Source organism: Suncus etruscus, chromosome X (assembly GCF_024139225.1).
Source record: "Suncus etruscus isolate mSunEtr1 chromosome X, mSunEtr1.pri.cur, whole genome shotgun sequence".
NCBI lineage: Eukaryota > Metazoa > Chordata > Mammalia > Eulipotyphla > Soricidae > Suncus > Suncus etruscus.
Window position 1 is genome coordinate 51,828,732 of NC_064868.1, and position 25,545 is coordinate 51,854,276.

Below are 25,545 nucleotides of genomic sequence, written 5' to 3' on the forward strand. Positions count from 1 at the left end.
TTTTTCAGGCAATGTGGTACCTTGTGTATTTTCAAGACCTTCTCTTCTTGCTGTTTTCTCCTCATATCTTTGTGAGCATGGTGGATCCATCTAAAATGACAGAGTATATTCTTTCCCAATTACCACAACCTCTGCTCCCTGACATAAATCAGTTAGTGAGACTGGGACCAACATAGGAATGGATGTTTCGTCCACTTGAGAAGAAAAATGATTAGATACTCAATTACTGAGCTTCCTTATTAATAAGTCCATTCTCCTTCTCTCTTGAATCCCCCCTTTTAGTTTGTAAATTCAGAAGTTTAAAGCTTTCTCTAACATATGGAGATCCCATTGAGCCTCTACACTCAATGCCTGTTGGCTATTATATGGAGAATCTCCTATTACGGTTTTAAAAATATGTCTCAAAGCATAGTTGGGAATCCCCAAGAAAGTATAAAGCCAACTAATATTTCTTAATAAGTTCTGAAAACCATTTAGGGTCTGTAGCTGCATACTAATTTGCATTGTCTGGGGGTGAGAGGTATGTCTATCCTCCAAGCTCCCTAGATATTTATAAGGACTCAATGTCTGCACATTCTCTGGCTATACTGTGAGTCTTAAAGAAGAAAGAACATTCATGTGTCCTTCATGCCAGCCTCTTTTTCAGCTGCTACTAATATTTCATTCATGTAATGTAGAATTATAGAATTAAGATACTTAAGGAAAGTAGGCCATAAGGCTTGACAACAAAAATTGATACATTGTGGGTGAATTGGACATTTCCTGAGGCCAGCTTTCTCACAGTTATAACACTGGTTGCTCATGTCCCAAAGAACCTTGACTGTGGCCATTGTGGCAACCACTGACCTATAGTGAATATTGCTCACATCTCTACATACCAGTAGTAACTCTATATTGTTTATAGTTTCCCTGACCCATCTGATTGTATTCTGAGAGTCCCTGTACATTATCATATGACAACTGTATCAACAATCTCCCTTGCACATCCTGGTCCTTAACCTGCTTTTTTCTCTAACCTGCTTTTAAATTGCTTCTTAACTAGTTAAAAATCTGAGTAAGTGAGCCGGAGCGATAGCATAGTGGTAGGGCATTTACCTTGCATGCAGCTGTCCCAGGACAGACCTGAGTTTGATCTCCGGGGTCCTATATGGTCCCCCTCACCAGGAGCGATTTCTGAATGCATAGCCAGGAGTAACCCCTGAGTGTCATTGGGTGTGGCCCAAAAACAAAAACAAAAATCTGAGTAAGATTTGTCATTTCTCTAAATTACCTTAGTATATCTGGGGACACAGGAACCCATAGATTAATTCAGGTCCAGGCATTCAAAGTCACTTCCCAGGTGAGAATCAGTGATAATTTTGTGGCCCATGTAATCTACTGAGTAACAGTGACAGAAGGGCCAGTCCCTAAAATCATAGCTAAAATAGTATGGAAAGTCTTCTGATTTTTAGCATTCTCTTTTGCCTTCCTCTGCAAACCACATCTTACATCATATGCATTGACAAGATGTCAGCACTGTTCAACATATTACATACCAATCATGAGGAATCCAAAATTCTGCCTGTGACCATCGAACAAGTTGTTCATAATAATATGGAGAATTAGGACTCAATGCATTAATACTCTTCTTAAATCACTTCATCAAATGCATAGGGAACCCAGCATAGTACATGAGCTAGTCTGGTTATTATATGGAAGGCCATCTAAGAACCAAGACTGAGTGCTAATTTTTTTTTTGGTTTTTGGGTCACACCCAGCAGCGCTCAGGGGTTACTCCTGGCTCTATGCTCAGAAATCGCCCCTAGCAGGCACAGGGGACCATATGAGATGCCGGGATTCGAACCACCGTCCTTCTGCATGAAGGTAAGGCAAACGCCTTACCTCTGTGCTATCTCTCCGGCCCCGAGTCCTAATTATTTTTAATGGCAATTTTTATTGTTTATTTTTGTTATAGTTATCTTGGTTCCTCCATTATCCCCTTACCTGTCTAGCTATGATCTTACTCTTTTTAGGTCAAATTTAATGTCATCTTCTGTAAATTCCATAACAAAATCACTTCATCCTTTTTTCTTGTCCATCTATCTATTGCTAGGTTCTGTACTCCTTGAGAGAGGGATTGTTCATTTTCCATGCAGGCTCTGCCTAAAAGGTGATACCTGCATGGCTCTACTTCATCACGGTTTGCAAAGAAGTATCCAAAAGGACCAGAGCTTCTGAGCTCCGTTTGTCAAAGGGAGGTTTTGGCAGGGGAAGATCTGGAAGAATTGAAGTAGTATGTACACATTTTTTATTTTGCAAGTGTATCATCATCCAACTCGTATTCCTGTAAATTTTTTCACTGACTTAGCCAGTCCTTCTGCTTCTAGTACCAGCCTCCAATAACAGAAATCATAATGATTCAAATTAGTGCACAAGAGGACCAAAATTTTACTGGTATTTTTTCTCCTAGCTTATATTTTCTCACAATATTGTTTGAAATCCTATCACAAGTTTCTAAATCCAAGGGTCCTCCATCTAGGAACCATGAATTGTTTAGTTACACTTAGACAATGAAGAAGTTGTGAAAGGGGCATTTTCACCCCCTGCTCAGTAAGCATATGCATAAGAAGCAAAGTGAAAGTAGAAAGACAATGAGTAGAATGTCCTATTTGGAATTCTCCTATTTACTCCAGGAAACTCTTCCATTTACTCTTACAGATAAATTCACAGCCAATGCCATCCCCCACTGCATGAATCTCTTTCAGGCTCCTGTTTATGGCTTCAGTTTTGAGTCTCTAGTGGATTCAGGTGAATCTCCAGTGGTTTTTGGACCTGGGACAAGGCAATGTACAAACAAGATCAGAGACTGTCATGCCCTGCAAGCAGAGATTTATTCAAAGATGAACACTCTATAAGATTGCAATGTAGCAGACTACTCTTTAGGCAGGGAACCTGGTCTCTTTATTCAATGTTCCTTTGTTTTCTTGAAATTAAAATCAGAGCATGTATGGCTACTTTTATCTCACAATATACTGGCCCATTATTTTCTTAGAGATTATGCTTAGTATCCACCATTACCAGACTCTGGCTGACCCTCTACTCCATCTATTTTATCTAATTTTTTTCACCAAGTGCATTCCTTTAGAATAACAAGTGCTTTCACATGCCTCAACTGAAGACTTTATGGACAAGGACATTAATATATGAGGAAATATTGCTAACACAACACTTTGACTGAAAAGTGCCATTTCACCCAAGTGGGCACCAAGAAATGCATCGCTGTGAAACAGCTAGGACTTGCAGAGGAGGTCTTCTTGCATATCTGCCTTAAGATATTCATATATATGTATATATGCATATATTGCATTTCATATAGGAGGTCCATAGCAATTCTTTCTCTCTGACAATGTACAGCCTCAAAACTCAATTGACCCAACAGAGTAAATAGTCAAAAGCTTTCTTAGAATACTCAAATAAACCTGCATGGTTAGGAAAATAACCTTAAATGCAGATATATCACCATTTCATAGAAACAATTCATCAGGTTACTTCTCAAGTAATGGAGAACCTGAATATCTAGCATTAAAACCAACATAATATTAAAATGAATGAGTATTCTAAAAGGTCAACTGAAGTTGCAGATAAGGAGAGTAAATTTCCAAGCCCATCAAAATGTTTGAGTTTGACTAGTAAAGACTCAAAATCAACACTCAATGCATTGGCAACAGAAATAAAGGAAGCACTAGCCAACAAAATTAAGCAAGCAATAGATGAGAAATTCAACCAGTGCAAAGAACTCAATCAGAAGATGAGATAATCCATACAAATGGAATTGAATGTACTAAAACACATGCTAACAAAACACAGTAGCAGAAGTGCACAGAAGAAAAACTGTATATAACTTGAAGTCAAATTATAAGCCACCATTAAAAGAAGTCAAAAAAAGAGCCAAAAGGATGAAAGAAAATGTAAAAGCCCTAAATAAACAATGGCATAGGAATAACCTCAGGATTATAGGAATACTATAATTTGAGGAAAAAGGAAAAGGGGAAGAACATGTAAAATGCAGAGATAAGGGCCCGGAGAGATAGCACAGCGGTGTTTCCCTTGCAAACAGCTGATCCAGGACCTAAGGTAGTTGGTTCGAATCCCAGTATCTCATATGGTCCCCCGTGCCTGTCAGGAGCTATTTCTGAGCAGATAGCCAGGAGTTACCCCTGAGCACTGCTGGGTGTGGCCCAAAAACCAAAAAAAAATGCAGAGATAATATCAGGGAACTTTCCACTCTCTGAAAAGAGGCAGCTCCACAAATTTGAGACCTAAAGATTTCCAAACAAAAGTGGCAAAATCCACGAGAGAGATGGACTTCTTAAAGCAGTAAGGAAGAAGAAAAACCCTAATTAAAAAGGAAAGAACATGATACACCATTCCTCCCAAGTGCAATAGTCTGAGCAAGAAAAAGGTGAAATGGAATATTTAAATTACTGAATTAAAGAAATTTTCAACCTAGAATCAGAAAACCTCTTGTTTACATAAAAGGGAGAGATAAAGATATTCTCAGATATAAAAGAACTGGCAACATTCTCAATATCCAACCCAACTCTAAATAAATCACTGAAAGGTCACTTATATAATCCTAATAACCAATCATAGAAGCAACAACTCTACACAATATAATGACATGACAGCCCCTTCTGACAATGTTTTTGAATGACAATGGCATAAACTTCACCGCTAAAAGGTACATAGTAAAGGTTTGGATCATCCATTTACTGCTTAAGGAAACACACCTAAAATCTCAGGATAGACAAAGGCTCAGAATAAAAAGATGGAAAACAATTACATAAGCCCCTGGAAAACAAAACAAAAACAATCTGGGAAAACCAATCTTAAACCAATTGCAATCAACCTCAAGAAAGTAATTTAAGACAAATATGGATACAACTTATTTTTCAGGAGAACAGTAGACCAAGAAGTATTAACTAGTCAACATACTTAACAAATACTGTGTCAGAAAAGTTTGTAAGGCTTTTGTTCACGAACCTAGAGAAATAAATGTCTGGAAGCATGATAGTACTGAAATATTTCATCATGCCACTCTCATCACTGGATAGGCTCACTAAGCAGAACATGAGTAAGGGCATTAATAGCCCTATAGGAAAAACTTGAGGATCTGAGACTGAATTTATAATAATGAATTTATACAGGGACTTCCATCCGTAAAGGTGAATACATATTATTCCCTATTGCATGCTGAATAATCTGTAGGATAGGTCACATTTTAGGACATGTCTAACTTACAAAAGACTAAAACACTTAAGAAAGCGTCCTAACAGACCACAATGTCAGTTAGATATTGATTATTCAAAAAAACTATCACAAGTAGAATGAAAAACATGCTGCATAATAACAGTTGGATCAAAGAATTCAAGGAAGAAATAAAAAGTTTCCTTGATAATAATGATAATGAAGAGCAAGTTGCCAAAATCTATGGAATACAACAACACTACTTGGAACTCTTAGTGAGACAGGCCTACATAAGGAGAAAAGAAAAAAGATAAAATGAACAACCCAAGGAACACCTTATCTATCTGGAGAACCTTTAACAAAGGAGCCTAAACACTACTAGAAAAAATAATATTAAAAAGCAGAGCAGAAATCAATGTGATTGAAACCAAAATGACAAACAAAGAATCAATGAAACCAGGAATGGTTTTTCAAAAGAATAAACAAGGTAAGCAAACTGTTGGCAAGACTCACAAGAAAAAAGAGAAAGTGCTTGTATAACTTGAATCAGAAATGAAAATGAAGAAATTACAACATAACCCACAGAAATCCAAGGCATCATTAGAGCTTACTATGAACAAATTTACTTTGTCAAACTAGAGAACCTAGAAAAATGTATAGAACTAGAAACATATAATCTCTCAAAATTGAGTGGGTAGGAAGAAAATAGTTTAAACAAGCCTTTCACAAGCAAAGAAATTAAAACAATAGTAAAGAATCTTCCAAGAATGAAAGTTCCATCCCAGATGGGTTTATGTTGAGTTTTGTTTAAACTCTTCCAATATACCACAGGAGGAATGCTATCTATCACCTTTTATGAAGTAACATTAAACTTATATGCAAAGCTGACAGAAATAAATACTACCGACAAAGAAAATTACAGACCAATGTCCCTGATGAACATTGATGCAAAAATCCTCAACAAGATCTGAGTAAAACAAACCCAACAACACAAAGGAATACCTTATGTCATGATCCACTGGGATTCATCCTGGAGATCAAGGATAATTCATTATTAATAGCACCATACAACTCATCCTAAAAGGAAAGATAAAATGATTTGATCATATCAATTGATGCAGAGAAAACCAACACACCTATTCATGATTAAATCCTTCAGAAAAATGGGGACAAAATGTTTTCAAGAGAGTAAGAGAGACATTTGTAAAAAAAAAAAGAATAGCCAGTATTATTCTTAATAATGTAAAACTGAAAGTATTTTCACTAAGAGCAGGCACAAGGCAAGGTGCTCATTGTCTCCACTTCTATCTGATAGTATTAGAAGTCCTAACTATAACCATCAGATAAGAAAAGAAAATTAAAGGGATCCAAATTGGAAAAGAGGAAATCAGTCTATCTCTGTTTAAAGATGACATCAGTGGAAATCCCAAAGAGTTCAGATAAAAGCTCCTAGAAACAATAATCCAATACAGCAAAGTGTTCATCTAAAAAGTCAACATACAAAGATTGGCTGCATTCCATTTTTTGTTTTACTTAAAGATAATGCATCACATAGTTGACATAGTTGACTATAAAACATTTGTTTCCAGATAAGTGAGATCAAAGTTGTAAAAAAATAAAAGAAAAAGAGAGGGAAGAAAGAAAATTTAAAAAAAAAAGAAAAAAGAAGTACAGTAGCAAGCACATTTGTGAAAATTATTGTGCCTCCAATGAAGTAATTAATACAATGGCAGTAAGCTCTTGTTGTTAGGTGTTCATTCTCTTAAATTGGTGTGTTCCTAAGGGAATGACAGCATCAAACAGATGGAGTTGTCCAGAAATTCAAAGCACTATTACTGATACTGTGGCTTGTAGGAGCAAGTTCTCAGCTGGAAAAGCTCCTAGAAGAAAGAAGGGTGCCTGGGGAGGTTGCCCGCACTCTCTCCAAAAAAGCTCTGGTGATATCAGCTTAAATACTGGCTTACCTAAAGTTTGGTCAGATTGGTATTCCCGAAGAGAACTGTAAAGAGTTAGTGAGACAGAGCCATAAGCAAAATACTAAGTAATTCTGGGTCATGGAGCAGACCTGGCTTTGTCAGGGCAGTGCTTGGCCTGACTTCTCCTGAGATTGTCAGCTTTCTGCTGCTTAGTATGTGTACCCATGATTTTTCATGTCTTGGGTTCCATCTATTCAGAGAAAAGAGTTAGTCTATTGAATTGGCCTGGTGCAAACATTAGCAGTATTTCTTTTTTTTAAATTATTGTTACAGCTTTGTCAAGTCACATGGTTGCTCTAGCAATTGCTTTTGTTTTGTTTTGTTGTTTGTTTTTATGTTTTTTTTATTTCTATAAAATCTTTGTTTAAGCACCATGATTACAGGCATGATTATAGTTGGGTTTTAGTCATAAGCTGAACACCCCTTTCACAGTACAATATTCTCACCACCAATACCCCCCTCCTCATCCATCCCTGCCTGTATTCGAGATAGGCATTATACTTCTCTCACTCGTTAACATTGCCATGCTAATTGTTAGTGTGGTTATTTCCATAACTGCACTCGCCGCACTTTGTGGTGAGCTTCATATTATGAGCCGGTCCTTCTGGCCCTCATCTCTATTGTTTCTGGACATTATTACAATAATGACTTTAATTTTTCTTTAAATCAAAGATGTGTGAGACTATTCTATGAGTGGGACTATTCTATCCTCTCTCTCATTGACTTATTTCACTCAGCAAAATAGATTCCATATACATCCATGTATAGGAAAATTTCATGACTTCATCTCTCCGGATGGCTGCATAATATTCCATTGTGTATACATATCACAGCTTCCTTAGCCATTCATCTATTGAAGGGCATCTTGGTTGTTTCCAGAGTCTGGCTATTGTAAATAGCTCTGCAATAAATATATGTGTGAGAAAGGGACATTTGAATTGTATTTTTGAGTTCTTAGGGTATATCCCTAGGAGTGGTATAGCTGGATCCACAGAAGTGGATTGTATGGGATCTCAATTTTCATTTTTTTGAGGAATCTTCATATTGTTTTCCACAAAGGCTGGACTAGATGCATTCCCACAAACAGTGAATAAGAGTTCCTTTCTCTCCACATCCCCACCAGCATTGATTGTTCTTGTTCTTTGTGATGTGTGCCAGTCTCTGTGGTGTGAGATGGTACCTCATTGTTGTTTTGATTTGCATCTTCCTGATAATTATGATGTGGAGCATTTTTATGTGTCTTTCGGCCAATTGTATTTCTTCTTTGACAAAGTTTCTGTTCATTTCTTCTCCCCATTATTAGTTGGGGTTAGATGTTTTTTTTTCTTGTTAAGTTCTGTCAGTATCTTGTATAATTTTGATATTAGCCCCTTAAGTGATGGGTATTGGGTGAATAGTTTCTCCCATTATGTGGGTGGGTTTTGTAGCCTAGCCACTATTTCCTTTGAGGCACGGATGCTTCTCAGCTTAATATATTCCATCTGTTTATTTCTGCTTCACTTGTTTAGAGAGTACTGTTTCTTCCTTGAAGATGCCCTTAGTCTCAATGGCCTGTTTTGCTTGTTTTTCTATATACCTTATGGTTTCAGGTTTGATATCAAGGTCTTTAATTTTTTGGATTTGACTTTTGTGCATGATGATAGATTGGGGTCTGAGTTCACATTTTGCAAGTGTCTAGCCAATTGTGCTATCACCACTTGTTGCAGAGGCTTTCCTTTATTAATTTTGGTTTTCCTGTCTTTTCATAAAAAATTAATTGATTGTATGTGTGGGGAACATTCTCTGAATACTCAAGTTTATTCCATTTATCTAAAGATCTGTCTTTATACCAATACCATGCTGTTTTAATAACTATTACTTTGTAATGCAATTTAAAATTAGGGAACATAATGCCTCCCATATTCCTTTTCCCAAGGATTGCTTCTGCTATTCGTGGGTGTTTATTGTTCCAAATGAATTTCAGTAGAGTTTGTTCCACTTCTTTGAAGAATGTCATGGGTATCGTTAGAGGGATTGCATTAAGAATGTACAATGCTTTGGGGGTGTATTGCCATTTTAATTATGTTAATCCTCCCAATCCATGAGCACGGTATTTGTCTACGTTTTCTTGTGTTTTCTCTTATTTCTTGAAGCAGGCTTTTGTAGTTTCCTTTGTATAGGTCCTTCACCTAGTAGCATTTCTTTATGCAAATAATGAGTTAGGAGAAATATATCAAAGTGTCTATCCCATTTACAATATATAAAAACATCAGGTACCTAAAATTAACTTAACCAAAGTGGACAGAGACCTATATAAATTACTCACAAAGATTAACTCCACAAAATCTAAAAATATCATCTGAACTAGGGAGAGGAAATGAATTTTTGAGGAAGACTAACAGATGGTCAGTAGAATATGTATTAATGCTCATCATCTTTTATCATTAGGGAAATCCAAATCAAATGACAATTTGATATCTCCCTACGCCAATGAAGATGGCTCATCAAAAATACTGGGAACAATTTGTGTTGACAAATATGTGGTAAAAAAGGAACTCTTATACACTACTGGTGAGAATGCTCTCTGATTTATTAACTCTGAGGGACAACATTATGGATGTACTCAGTAAAATTAAAATTGATCTTTTATCTGACATAGTCATTCCACTTTTGGTATGTATGCCAGGAAAGAAAAATATTCATTCAAAAGGACATACATGAAACACTTTATCACAGCATTCAGTATAATAGCTAGTAGTTGGAATCAACCTACTTGTTCAACAGCAGATGTGTGAATAATGAATAAGTGGTGCATATATACAATAGAATATTACATATCCGTAAGGCAATAATGAAATCATGCAATTTGCTGCAATACTGATAAAACTGGAAGGTATTATGTTAAATGAAGTAAGCCAGAAGAAGGATAAATATAGGTATCATTTTCTATATGTGATATTTAGAATAACTGCATGAAATAATTCAATAGTTTAAAATGTGCAGGCTGTTTATAACATTCTTGCCCTCGAAGTATAGTAAGAATAAGGGAAGAAAATGAGTAAAGGAGGAGACACACAGATGTGAAGTAATGGGGAACAGGGGCCAAGGGTACTCAGGTGCATTGTTGGTGTTCTGAAAGGACAGAACTATCAAAGCTACAGAGTCAACAACAATAATATCATTAAACTCAACCTTAAAGTTTAACAAACAAAATTAAAATTTGCTTGTTATGATTGAAAACTGTGGAGGAGGTGGTGTTGACATGGGATGGATGGATTCTGGTCACATTGATGGAGGGAGGTTGACAATGGTGATGGAGTTGGTGATAAAACATTACATTTCTAAGAATCAACTAAAAATCACAATTGTAAATCACAATATTTTAAATAAAAATCTGGAAACTCAAATGAAACTATATTCATTGAAATATTATTTACAGTGGTCAATATCAATAAACCACACAAATGGCCATTGACAGATGATTAATGGATAAAGAAATGATGGCCAGGAGGACTTGAAAGCTAGCCACAATGTGATAGGTTATGCCAGAGGAAGAATCCCTGTGAAAATAATAACGGGAAGTGATCATTCTGGAGACAAACTGGATGCTGAAAGGAGCTCAAGTGGGCCGGAGAGATAGTATAGAGGTAGGACGTTTGCCTTGCATGCTGAAGGATGGTGGTTCAAATCATGGCATCCCATATGGTCCCCCGAGAATGCCAGGAGCAATTTCTGAGTGTAGAGCCAAGAGTAACCCCTGAGAGCTACCGGGTGTAACCCAAAAACCAAAAACAAAAAAAAAAAAAAAAAAAAGGAAAGGAGCTCAAGTAATATATGTTATACTGTTTTAGTTAGTTTTGCAAACCACAGTGCCTAGAAGGTAAAAATAAAAGTGACTACTATAGAGACAGGCTGGGAAGTAAAAGGATGGGTGCTCGGGGCTGGAGAGATAGCATGGAGGTAAGGCGTTTGCCTTGCATGCAGAGGGCAGAAGGATCTTGGTTCGAATTCCAGCATCCCATATGGTTCCCCAAGCCTGCCAGGAGCGATTTCTGAGCATAGAGCCAGGAGAAACCCCTGAGCGCTGCCGGGTGACACACACACACACACAAAAAGGATGGGAATGCTGTTTCTGAGTTGAGTGATCACAAATGGCTCATGGACTTTGCTTTTCTTGTTGACATCACACATAAGCTGAATGGATTAAACAAGATGTTACAAGGCCCAGGGCAGCTTATCAGTGCTGCCTATGACAACGTGAGAGCATTCTCCACAAAACTTGTGTTATGGAAATCCCAGCATGCAAGGAACTTGTGGATGCAGGCATACCATTCAGTGGTGAGAAATATGTTGATGCTATTTTTAAGCTAGAGAAGGAATTTGATCACGGATTTGCAGATTTCAAAAAGCACAGAGCCACTTTCCAAATTTTTGTGGACCCCTTTCCCTTTGATGTGCAAGATGCCCCTCCTGTGCTTCAAATGGAGGTCATTGACCTGCAATGTAACTCTGATCTCAAAGCCAAGTTCAGGGAGATTAGTGGAAAAGCAGGCATGCATGGGCAGTTTTTGAGAGAATTGCCCCCCAGCTTCCCTGAGCTTTCCCGAATGTTAATGTGCACCATGTGCCTTTTTGGGAGCACATATTTGTGTGAAAAGTTATTCTCCACATTGAACTTCAATAAGTCAAAGTACAGGTCTAGACTTAATGATGATCATCTTCAAGCCATACTGAGGGTCTCAACTGCTTCCTCTCTAAAGCCAAATGTGGTTCAGATTTGTGAGAAGTGCTGTCAAGTCTCTGGCAACAAGGAATAGGCAAAAGATGCCATGTTCAGAAGAACTGTTCATGATCTTCACTCAATGTTCATGTTCAGAAGAAATAATTAAAACTGTTAATAATGACATCTGAGGACTTTTTTTGTGAAATCCCATATGCGGCCCTGCCTCACCCCAACTTTTCTTCTTGCTGCCTCAGGTAAATTGAGTTTGAGACCCCTGATCTAAGTTGTTTAGTATACTTAATGGAATAGTACATAGCATAAGAAAAGAGGTAATATTTCAATTTTCTACAAATTGGATGGTATTAGAGAGTGTTGTGTTAAACTAAACTAAAACACATAATGGGTGATCTAATTTATATGTGGTAACTAAGTAAAAAAATACAAGAGGATAGACAATGTCCAATGAAAAATTATTTTGCTACTGAGGAAATAAGAAAATGAATATAAAGGGCAAGATAATAAAAACCTCTGATTTAATTTATCATTCATATATGTTTTCTTATTGATTGGTTCCCAAATCTATCTGCAGAGAACATATGTGAACTGATGGTTTAGTAACTAATCAGAAAAAATTAAAGAGTGGAAATCTCAGGCCACTTAGATGTATGTGATGATTATGGAGTATAGGGTTTCTGGTTAGTCCCTTATATATTTATACAATCCAATGGATAGCAAGATATACGTGACCTAATTTATGTGTGACCAAAAATATATAAGGAACAGCTAGAGGACAGGAACAGCTAGAGGACAGTAATATAAAGCCTATATAAAATCAGGGAACTTAGTATAATGTGTTGTGAGAAGACTCCAAGGGACAAGAGGAAGGAGGCTAAGAAAGTGCTGCAGTTAAGGTTGCATTCTTGGATGTGGATGTGTGCTGCTACTGAAGACTTCCAAGAGTAAGGCAGTAGAGATATATCTATATGAGCTATAAAAATAGAGTTGTTAATACATTTAATAGTCTAAATTTTGTAAATAGTCTAAAGATAGTAAATTCTCTTACATGCTGTCCACAAGCACCTGAAATTAGTGATATTTATTGTAATAATATTGACAATGAAATATATATTACCATATTACCAAGTGGGAGTGGGGGCAAACAGGAATGATTTATGAACCATATTAGAGGGACAGTCACCATATTGGTGATAGTTGTGGTGTGATAATATTTAACCCTAAACATAAAAATCTGTAGTCTCATAAACCATTGTTACCATAATAAATAAAATAGAGATATGGCATGTTTACTGAATGTATAAATAATTTTGCAAAGTCAATTAACATGCTGACAAGGACACACCATTAAATTTAAAAATTTTTTTTTGTTTTTGTTTTTCACACCCGGCAGCGCTCAGGAGTTCCTCCTGGCTCTACGCTCAGAAATCGCTCCTGACAAGCTCAGGGGACCATATGGGATGCCGGGATTCGAACCAATGACCTCTGCATGAAAGGCAAACGCTTTACCTCCATGCTATCTCTCCGGCCCCTTAAAATTAATTTGATAAGGAGCCGGAGATATAGCACAGCAGTGTTTGCCTTGCAAGCAGCCGACCCACCTAAGGTGGTTGGTTCGAATCCCGGCGTCCCATATCGTCCCCTTGCCTGCCAGGAGCTATTTTGAGCAGATTGCCAGGAGTAACCCCTGAGCACCGCTGGGTGTGGCACCAAAACAAAACAAGACAAAAAATTAATTTGATAAAACTTAAAGGCGACCTCATCTACAATGACAATGTAAAAATACTACATGTAGAAAAGATTCTACAATGACAATGTAAAAATACACATCCAGGAATACTTTGGTAGAAATCAAAATCTTGATGATAAGGAAATTAATTCATTGTACCAATCTTTTTCAACATGTTTAGGAACAACTCTTCAATTCTTAATTTATTTTGTTTACTCAGTATTTTTCAAATATCTTCTATTCTCTATACTTATTGCTCTTCTTTCCACTTTTCCCGCCTTTCTCTCTTCTCCCTTACCACCTCTAGTCCTGTTCTTTCCTTTATTCATCTATTTCTCATGGACTTGAGCAAAAAAAATGAGTGTGAAGATTATTGTGTTGACGGTTTTTTTTTTTCTTAAATTGTGAGAAGAATGAAAAGCAGAAAAAATGGCTTCTTCTAGATGATGCTTTAAAAAGATTTCCCTCAAGAGTTTAGAGAAGATGGATCATTTTAAGGAAGGCAAAAGAGAAGCTGGCAACAGAGAAACAGTGACTTTCTGTAATAGTGTTTTTAGTGAGCAATTTGTCAGGTGGAATTCTGGGGACTCCAGGGTATGTTTAAAAGCGGTCTTTACTTCCTAAAACATATTCCTTATATTATTGAATGCTTTTTGTGAGTGAGATGACAGGTGAAGATTATTCCACACATTCCTTGATGCACTGGAACTACAACAGTATCCTTTTAATTCTCCAATGTGTGTGGCCAACTCACCAGCAAAGCCGACATTCTCTGGCTACTCGCACGCACCCTCAGGACTGCCTCTTTATGAGAGGGAGCCACTTAGCCTCTACCGCCCGTACCCCTGTCTTGCTCAATGCAGTCTCTTTGGTTTTTCCCCTACGACCCGCCCCTTGGGTAGGGGCAATCACATGACAGAGTTTACGGCTGCTGTTCACGTGATCTTGGCCCACAGTAGAGTGAGGGTGGCTGGGACCTACTCGCGGGAAGGGTGGTGAATTCTTGTGCTGCAGCAGCGGGCTGAGTCGATCAGGCTCAGTAATAAGGAGTGGGCTGAGCACAGCATTCTGTGCTTACCCCGGGGATCAGCTCAGTCATCTTCACCGCTCCTACGATTTTTTATTTTTTGCGGGTGAAGCCCTCTTTTGATTACGGAACCTTGGAGGGCTATTCTCTAGACGAATCCTCTCCTTCCCGCTTTCCCTCTAGCCTCCATCTTTCCTTTGCACCACAGAATTCCTTAATTTTTGAGTGAGCCAGTTCGTCCGTGCTTTGAGGCCAAGTTCCAGGAGGTAAAGGTAACTGTGGGGAAAGCAGCCCCCCTGTGGACAAAGGCGGAGGCAAGAATAGAGCTGACCGAAGGGTCTCAGATGATGAAAACAGGCGTCTGAGTGGGTGAACAAGGGGGAAAAAAGCAGGAAGAGTACTGCGGATTTAGGATGGACCGGAAAGGACTTGTTGCATAATGGAAGAACCTGCCTCTGAGAAAAAGATGGAGAAAGAGAATTTGGGGCCAAGAATGGATCCTCCCTTAGGGGAACCGGAAAGATCGCTTGGGTGGGTGAAGGGTATTATGTTAAACCTGAAAATGGGGGGTGGTTCCAAATAGAATGTTGTAAATTAGAACAAACCATGCTTATAAATTACTGCAGTTTCCAGTAAGGTAAAGTAAGTTAAATGGTATTAATCTTTTGGCGGTTAGGATAAACTGGAATGAGGACTAGCAAGGCAGAATCATACCTTGTGTTCTCATTGAGGACGCAGTTGTTAGTTTCTTTGAATTGTCAGTAGAAGAGATTTAGCATTTTCATGTTGAGTTAGGAGGGCTGTCTTTTCACTAAAAATAATGCTTTGCCAGTAAGTATATGAATGTAAGATTTTTTAAAAATACACTTTGTATCTTTGATGAGTGAAATGTGACTTGGAAGGACAACTGAAGGACTAAAGTTATTTTTAAGGTAGGCAGGTATAGAGGACATTTAAAAAGACAATTTATTAAAGCATTTACATAATACTTTAATAAAATTTTTAAATTATAAAAATTGAAGCTTAATGGCTCTTTTATATTCCTAAATACATTTTGTTATGAGCTTTCACATAATTGCATATCAGGAATGACATCCTAATTTTATAATTTAAGAAATTTGAACAAATATTCATCTGGATAAAACACACAGTTGTATTTGGCTATTGTGTTAAATATGCTCTTTTATAAATCCATTATATGTGAATATGTAAGTTTCTTTATTTCTAATTTCTAAAGCAATTCAATCATGGAAATTGTCTTCTGGTTTCTATCTGCAGATGGGTGCTACCAAACACAGCTATGAAGAAAAAGGTAAGACGTATTAGGTCTACCAGAAATATAAAGGTAAAAGTAAGAAGTTACTTTCAATATCGTAGTTGTATACATAATGCCATCTTTCTTTTTTTGTGTGTAGTTTTTGGGTCACACCCGGCAGTGCTCAGGGGTTACTCCTGGCTCCATGCTCAGAAATTGCTCCTGGCAGGCACGGGGGACCATATGGGACGCTGGGATTTGAACTGGTGATCTCCTGCATGAAAGGCAAATGCCTTACCTCCATGCTATCTCTCTGGCTCCAATGCCATCTTTCTTGAACAGAAATCTAAGTTTTCTGTCTGACTCTTTGTCCCCTTAGTTTATATAAGATTTTTCTGGTATATAAATCTAACTGGATCATTTGGATGCTTCAAACTGGGCCAGAGTGATAGTATAGTGGATAGGGTACTTACCTTTCCCATAGCCAACCCATTTTCAATTTCTGGCACCCCATTTAGTCCCTAAACCTCACTAGGAGTATGCTCTGAGTACTATTGGGCATGACCTAAAACAAACACACACACAAAACCTATTTATAACCTCACAAATAATGGAATTCAAACGACTTCGTTGCATAGTATGCCCTATAAGAACCTGTTTTTGACTACACATCTAAAAAGATAAACTATAAATGTATATCATATCTTTACACCCTATCATAGCTGTGCAAATCTGTCTTCAAATTTAAAAATTAATTTTCATTTTATATAAGCCATAAATGCATTACTGAGTTCTCTTCCTGCATAGTTATGTTGAACCCAAACTCAGTTTTTCCTTCTTTGTGTATTATAAGTGTTAAGCCATTTTGAGTGTGTGCTTTTATGGGACTGTTCTTCACCAGGGGGTTTAGTTTTTATTAGTATGGAAATAACTGTAGAACAAATTTAGGGAACCTATAGAACTTCGTTTCTTAATTTATAATTAGTGATTTTACTTGTAATTTTGTAAGTTTGAACAGATGCATGTAGAACACGTAGGATGTTACATGACAGAATTAGACTTAATAACCCATAAGCCCTTCATAAGCAATTGAGGTAAGATTTTATAAAAAAGAAAAAAGACCTCCAGCTTCATCTAATAATCTAGTTCACTAAAGGAATGTTCTTGCTGAGCCTGCTCAAGTTTCTCTCAACAAGTATGCCTTAAAATGCCTAAAATACCTAATAGTAACTTTAGACTGGCTCATCAATAACTTTTTCTTAATGAAATAATGTTATATAGTTGAGTAGGTAGATTAAATTGTGCCTCAGTGCAATGTATTTCCATAGATAACCTCTTATAATTTGTAATTGGACCATATTAATAAAATATCTTAGGATTTTGGTAGAATATATACCCATTTATTTTAAAAATGTAGTAATTGGCTATATAGTTTAAAAATTATATGTTTGAAAAGACTTGAATGTCACCTTACCCAATTTATGCCTAATGTAAAAATTGTATCATCTTTAATGCTTCTCTCTCTTATATGCTCACATTGAGAGCTAGAGAAATAGCTCCTCGACTAAGGCATTTATTTGTTTTCCATTTATCTAACCTAGGTTTGACCCTAGCACTACATATGTTACTCTGAGCACTGCCAGGAGTGATGTCAGGAATAAGATATGAGCATCACAAGATGTGCCATCCAAAAAGCAAAAATGTTACATTGATGAGAAGACTGTTCTTTGTAAAGCCACTCTTTCCATTGGGCATTCTCAATGTTAAAAATACCATTTAATGGGCCCGGAGAGATTGCACAGTGGCGTTTGCCTTGCAAGCAGCCGATCCAGGACCAAAGGTGGTTGGTTCGAATCCCAGTGTCCCATATGCCCACCCCCCCCGTGCCTGCCAGGAGCTATTTCTGAGCAGACAGCCAGGAGTAACCCCTGAGCACCGCCGAGTGTGGCCCAAAAACCAAAAAAAAAAAAACCAAAAACCATTGTATCTTTGTTTCGATAGTTTGTTTATTTTTTTTGAAAATATTTTTGATTGAATTTTTTATTAATATTTTTATTTAAACACCTTGATTACAAACATGATTGTGGTTGGGTCACCAGTGCAACATTCTCATCACCAATGTCCCAGATCTCCCTCCTCCCCATCCCACCCCTGCCTGTACTCCAGACAGGCTTTCTACTTCCCTCATTCATTCACATCGTTATGATAGTTTTCAATGTAGTTATTTCTCTAACTGCACTCAATACTCTTTGTGGTGAGCTATGTAGTGAGCTGGACCTTCCAGCCCTCCTCTCTTTTGTTTCTGAAAATTATTGCAAGAATATCTTTCATTTTTCTTAAAGCCAATAGATGAGTGAGACTATTCTGTGTCTATCTCTCTCCCTCTGACTTATTTCACTCAGTATAATAGATTCCATGTACATCCATGTCTAGGAAAATTTTATGACTTCATTTGTCCTGATGGCTGCATAATATTCCACTGTGTATATGTACCACGGTTTCTTTAGCCATTCATCTGATGAAGGGCATCTTGATTGTTTCCAGAGTCTGGCTATTGTAAATAGTGCTGCAATGAATATAGATGTAAGTGAAATATTTTGAGTATTTTTTTGTGTGGTTTTTGGGTCACACCCGGCAGTGCTCAGGGGTTTTTCCTGGCTCCAGGCTCAGAAATTGCTCCTGGCAGGCACGGGGGACCATATGGGATGCCAGGATTCGAACCGATGACCTCCTGCATGAAAGGCAAACGTTATCATGCTATCTCTTCGGCCCCTATTTTGAGTATCTTATATTTTAGGCATAATATTGTGAAAGATAGGCTCAAGGAAGCTGGATGACTATAGTGCATTGTGGTCTTTGCAGCAGAGTAAGAGTGCCACACAGGAAAACAATGAGACATATCTAAAATAATCTAGGGTTGTGGGATTCTTGAGATGATTACTGATCCAGGTTTTTCATGATGAGAACAGCTTAGTTGATAGAAGTTTATAGAAGAAAAGGGAATAAAAATTTAACTGGCGAAGTGCACAGCATGAAACAAACACAAAGAGAGGATCTCCCTACAGATCCTGGAGCTATCACTGATGCTATAAACAGTTCAGTTTAATATGACTAGACTTTAACCAAGCACTTACTTTTTGAGTCTCTATGTTATTTTTCATAAAGACTGAGTCAGACATCATTCCCATCAGTAAGAGTTCCTTTTTTACCTGCCAAGCACTGGTTGCAGTATTTGTATATATCCCATTCTTACTAGGATAAGATGGCACATACCGTATTTTTCGCTCCATAAGATGCACCTGACCATAAGACACAAGTAGTATTTAGATGCTCACCTCTCCTGTGCTCAGACACAGGAGAACATAATCTCCATCAGACGCTCTGGGGGAGGTGGTCTTATAGTATGAAAAATAAGTGATGAAGGACACTTTTTCATCTCCATTTTAGCCATCAATGTGTCCTCTGCCTGGAAATGTTTATTCATCTTCTCTTCACTTTTCTTCTTTCTTTCTTTCTTTCTTTCTTTCTTTCTTTCTTTCTTTCTTTCTTTCTTTCTTTCTTTCTTTCTTTCTTTCTTTCTTTCTTTCTTTCTTTCTTTCTTTCTATCTTTATTTCTTTCTTTCTTTCTTTCTTCCTTCCTTCCTTCTTCCTTCCTTCCTTCCTTCCTTCCTTCCTTCCTTCCTTCCTTCCTTCCTTCCTTCCTTCCTTCCTTCCTTCCTTCCTTCCTTCCTTCCTTCCTTCCTTCCTTCCTTCCTTCCTCTCATCTTTCCTTCCTTTCTTTTTTCTTTTTCTTTCTCTTTCTTTCATTTCTTTCTCTTTTTTTCTTTTTGGTTTTTGGGCCACAGCCAGTGATGCTCAGGGGTTACTCCTGGCTATGCGCTCAGAAATTGCTCCTGGCTTGGGGGTCCATATGGGATGCCGGGGGATCGAACTGTGGTCTGTCCTAGGTTAGCCAAGTGCAAGGCAAATACCCGACTGCTTGCGCTACCACTCTGGCCCCCATTTCACATTTCTTGATGGTGTAATTGGGTTTTTTTTTTTGCTGCTGATATTTGTGAGTGCTTTGTATATTTTAAATATTAGTTCTTTACCTGAGATATTATGTGTAAATATCATTCCAATTTAGTAGGGTATCTTTATTTTAGCCATTTTCATTTGATATATAGAATTTTTTTAATTTGATGTAGGCCCATTTTAAATTGTTTTTTTGCCAATGGGATCAGATAGTTGAAGAGCCCTTTGAGTTTCCAGATTCTTAAGAGCTTTCTATATTTTCCTCTTTATGTCTTTTATGAATTTTGGTCTAATCTTGAGGTCTTTAATAAACTTTGGACTAACTTTTGTGTATGGTGTGATACATGAATCCAATTTCATTTTTTGCATGTTGGTTATTGTCAATTGTACTTCTTGGCATCTACCCCAAAACACAAAATTAATCATAAAGGTTATATTCACCTTTTTTTTCAAAAATGTTATGCTCATTGCAGTATTTCAGTAGTCAAGATATGGAAACAACCTAGATGTTCAATAACTGATGAATTGGTAAAAAAAAAAGTTGTGATGTATATGCACAATGGAACACTGTGCAGCCAAAAAAAATTTTCCCTACCCAGCCAGAAAAATTTAAATGATTAAGTTTTCTTCAACTTGGATATAACTGGATGTATCTTTCTGAGTGGAAAGTTAAATGGAGAAGGAAAAGCAGGGAATGATCTCACATATCTGTGGTATTTAGGGAAACAAACTTTGTGTATTAGACTACACACATTAAGCCCCAGATTAAGGTGACAGTGGTAAAAGAGAAGAGACTCTGAGACATGGCACAGGTCTTTTGTACTTTAGTGATGGTGAAATAGCAAACCAAGACCATAAATTTCAACAATACATTATAATAAAATATAAAACAATAGAACACAAACAATATAAACAATAATAATATAACAAGAATAAAAAGATAACTATTAAATTTTTTTTTTGGTTTTTGGGCCACACCTGGCGGTGCTTAGGGGCTACTCCTGGCTGTCTGCTCAGAAATAGCTCCTGGCAGGCACGGGGGACCATATGGGACACCGGGATTCGAACCAACCACCTTTGGTCCTGGATCGGCTGCTTGCAAGGCAAATGCCGCTGTGCTATCTCTCCGGGCCCACTAATAAAATTTTTAATGTTTCATGCTTTGGGAGTCAAAAGAGGATGGAAGAGTAGGTAAATCAAATTAAGGTGTACTCAATAGTCAGGCTCTGGAAACAATCAAGATGCCCTTCAGCAGATGAATGGCTAAAGAAACTGATACATATACACAATGAAACATTATGCAGCCGTCAGGAGAGATGAAGTCATGAAATTTTCCTATACATGATGTACATGGAATCTATCATGCTGAGTGAAATAAGTCAAGGAGAGAGATAGACACAGAATAGTCTCACTCATCTATGGGTTTTAAGAAAAATAAAAGTCATTTTTGCAACCATCCTCAGAGACGAGAAGAGGGCTGGAACTTCCAGCTCACTTCATGAAGCTCACCACAAAGAGTATTGAGTGCAGTTATAGAAATAACTACACTGAGAACTACCATAACCATGCAGATGAATGAGGGAACTGGAAAGCCTGTCTAGAGTACAGGTAGGGGTGGGTGGGATGGAGGGAGATTTGGGACATTGGTGGTGGGAATGTTGCACTGGTGAAAAGGGAGTGTTCTTTACATGACTGAAACCTAATCACAATCATATTTGTAATCAATATATTTAAATAAAGATATAAAAAAAGTAAAAAATAAAATGTAAAAATGAAAAAAATACGGTGTACTTACATATATATAGTTTTAGGACTTCATCTTGAAGATCATGGGTTTCTTTTGAATAGAAAAAGAGCAAAATCTTGGAGGTAAATGAAAGGAAGGAGAACAATGATATATTCTCATCAGAATGAGACAGGAGATTTCTTTGGAGGAAGATGAAATTTCAGTTTTACTGAAATAAGCTGGATAGTGTAGTGTATAAAACATTAGATTATGAGATCCAAGTTACAATTACCTCTCAAATAGGTATTTCTCTAACATAACTGATGATAGTACATAGTGAAAGCATAACATTTGCTGCAGTACTATTGATTAGCAATAAGACGAGTAATTCATATTAGATAGTTGGGGAACCAAGTAGTTAGAAGTATTCATACCAGGTTAGGTTGTGTTACTTGAATAAAACAAGTACAGGAAAAATGATTCTTTTAGATTTGATTTGCTAACTTCTTATTTTTATCGCCATTTTATCTTTAGGTACTATTGATGGGCAAAAGTGGATCTGGTAAGACCAGCATGAAGTCTATTATCTTTGCAAATTATATTGCCAGAGACACACGACGACTTGGTTCAACAAGTAAGATGTTTTATCTATTGTAGTCAGGTGACTGTCTCTATTAATAATTTACATAGCACACTTGATTGCACTTGATTAGTATTGGTATTATATAAAGAAGAATTAATTGACAAACATAACAATAAAGTGACCTAAAACTTTTTAAACAAGTCTAGTCTTCATTAGCAAATAAAGTGATGAATTTGTAGAAGAGAGATGGTCTCTGGAACATTGCTGGAGGGAGGTTAACACTTTATGTCTAAAACTCAAATATAAATAAACTTGTAAATCATGTAGCTTTAACTTAAATTTTCTTAAATCCAGATTGATGGTCTCATTGGAGTTCAACTCTGATTTGAGAAATGTTACTCTGCTCTTTATGTTTTAAATGATAAACTTGTTTTCTTTTTGTAGAGTAACTGCTGCCATGGCTGTCAATTAATTGAATCTTTTCTCCTGGGAGACACATTTTGTCTTTGAGGTTTAAAACCATTTCATTTTGCACATCCAAGCATTTGTGATTTCTGCCTTGGTTCTTGTCCTCAAGGTGATAAAACTATTTCCCTACCTGACTTGCAAAGATTCCTGATCTAGGTTTTTTTTATCGTATCGAATGCTTTATGGACAAGCATTTTATCATAATGCATGCTTTAAGGCCTCAGTATTTCTTAAGGACTCTCATTCTAGTTTCAAGAATGATAAACATTTTTTTTGGTTTTTTTTGGGCCACACCTAGTGATGCTCAGGAATTACTCCTGGCTATGCTCTCAGAAATCGCTCCTGGCTTGGGAGACTATATGGGACGCTGGGGGATTGAATCGAGGTCCGTCCTAAGTCAGCACATTAAAGGCAAACGCCCTAACACTTGTGCCACCTCTCCGGCCCCAAGAATGATAAACATTTAAAAAACACCTTATGTTCCAGGGTAAAAAGGACAAGAAAACCCAATATATATTCATAAGGTGTTTGGAGTGTAAAATAGACTCAAAATTGCAGAAAATCTCAAAATTTCAAAAATGATTAGAAAGCTATTAGGTAGAATCATGTATCTCTCACTTTATTTCTCATGACTTACTCTCTTTCTTGAGCCTCTGTAGATATTTGATTCTGATTAAAGTCTCAGTCTATTCTAAGATCAAATCTTCCCCACATTAATCATTTCCGTTTCTCCAGCTAGTCCTCATATAACATCATTATGAAGCATTTTAAGAACTTAGCTTTAACTTATCTACATCCTTATCAAAGTGTTTGATCATAGTTGAGTAAGATGACTGTATTTTATTGTTTTTTGTTTTTTGTTTTATATATAATTGTTTTTGGGCTACATCTGGTGACGCTCAGGGGTTACTCCTGACTATGCACTCAGAAATCACTCCTAACTTGGGGGACCATATGGGTCGCCGGGGGATCAAACCATGGTCCGTCCTAGGCTAGTGTGGGCAAGGCAGATGCCTTACTGCTTGTGCCACCGCTCTGGCCCCTGTATTTGTTTTTTAATAATATATTTATTTAAGCACCATGGTCACAAACATATTTGTAACTGTGTTTCAGCCATAAAATACATACCTCCCTTCACCAGTGCAACTTTCCTGCCACCATTGTCACCAATTTCCCACCTTCTCCCCTGCGTGCCTTTAAGAAAAACTATGTATTTCTCTCTATCCTCTGGTAGCTGTTACTATAGTTATTTTTCTAACTGCACTTACCACTTTGTGATAAGCTTGTTATCACGAACTGGTCCTTTCAGCCCTCATCTTTATTATCTCTGGGTGCTATTATTATGCTGTCTAAATCCCACAGATGAGTGAGATTGTTCCATGCTTATATCTTTCCCTCTGACTTATTTCACTCAGCATAATATTTTCCAAATATTCCATCCATGTATAAGGAAATTTTGTGACTTTAAAAGCTGCATAGTATTTCATTGTAGAGATGCACCATGTTTCTTTAGCCACTCATCTGCTGTTGGGCATGTGGGTGGTTTCCAGATTCTGGCTATTGTAAATAGTGCTGCTATGAACATAGGAATGAAGAGGGCATTATTGTATTGTGTTTCACTGATCATAGGGTATATCTCTAAAAGTGATATTGCTGGATCATATGGGAGCTCAATGTTTATTTTTTTTAAAGAACATTCATACTGTTTTCCATAAAGGCTGAACCAGACAGCATTCCCACATCAGTGAATAAGGGTTCCTTTCTACCCACAGCCATGCCAGCAGTGGTTGTTCTTATTTTTTGTGATGTGTGCCAGCCTCTGTGCCATGATATGATACCTCATTGTTGTTTTGATTTACGTCTCATGATGATTAGTGATATAGAACAGTTTTCCATGTGCTTTTTGGCCATATATATTTAGGAGTGTGATTTCTTCCTGTTGTACAGATCCCTTGATTATTACAAAATGTCGATCTTTGTCCCTTATAACTTTTTTTAAGTCTAAAGTTTGTGTCATCTGATACTAAGATGGCCACTCCAGTTTTTTAAGGGAGTTGTTTGCTTGGATATTTGTCCTTCAACCTTTGATTTTGAGTCTATGATTGTTCTGACTATTCAGATGTGTTTCTTGTAGGCAGCAGAATGTTGGATGCAGCTTTTTGATTTTTCCACTCGGTGTCTCTTTTTTTGTTTTTGTTTTGTTTGTTTGTTTGTTTGTTTGTTTGTTTTGTCACACCCAGTGATGCTCAGGGGTTACTCCTGGCTCTATGCTCAGAAATCACTCCTGCAGGCTCAGGGGACTATATGGGATGCCGGGATTTGAAAAAGGTAAACGCCTTACCTCCATGCTATCTCTCTGGCTCCAACCACTCAGTTTCTTTAACTGGTGCGTTTAGCCCATTGACATTGAGAGAGAGAATTGTCATATTTTTAGTATCATCTTTAGTAAGAGTTTGGTGTGTTTTGTGGTCTGTCTTATCTTAAAGTAGATCTTTCAGTTTTTCTTTTAAGGCTGGTTTTGAGTCTGTAATTTTTCTGAGCTCTGAGCTGTTGTTTGTCCGTGAAGCTATGAATGCTTCCTTCAAACCTGAAAGTGAGTCTGGCTGGGTGAAATATTCATTTTGCTGAATTTTGTCACTCTATCCCACCTATGCCTTCTGGCCTTTAGGGTTTCTTGTGACAGATCTGCTGTAAATATTAAGGATGCTCCTCTGTTGAATGTTATTTCCTTTTTTGATCTTGCTGCTTTCTGTATTCTATCCCTATCTGTAGTATTTGTCATTGTGACTAGGATGTTTCTTGTGTGTTTTTCTTTGGGTCTCTT

At 37.2% G+C, this 25,545-nt stretch overlaps 1 protein-coding gene across 2 annotated transcripts in view; it reads left to right on the top strand.

Moving 5' to 3' along the window:
* The first annotated feature begins 15,046 nt into the window (after positions 1-15,046).
* RRAGB (Ras related GTP binding B) overlaps positions 15,047-25,545 on the top strand; it is a 45,297-nt gene continuing 34,798 nt past the window's right edge. For both annotated transcript variants that reach the window (XM_049767300.1, XM_049767301.1), the window contains exons 1-3: positions 15,047-15,206; positions 15,954-15,987; positions 22,205-22,304. In XM_049767300.1, the coding sequence (XP_049623257.1) occupies positions 15,115-15,206; positions 15,954-15,987; positions 22,205-22,304 (226 nt within the window). In that variant the 5' untranslated portion in view covers positions 15,047-15,114. The remainder of the gene's footprint in view (positions 15,207-15,953; positions 15,988-22,204; positions 22,305-25,545) is intronic.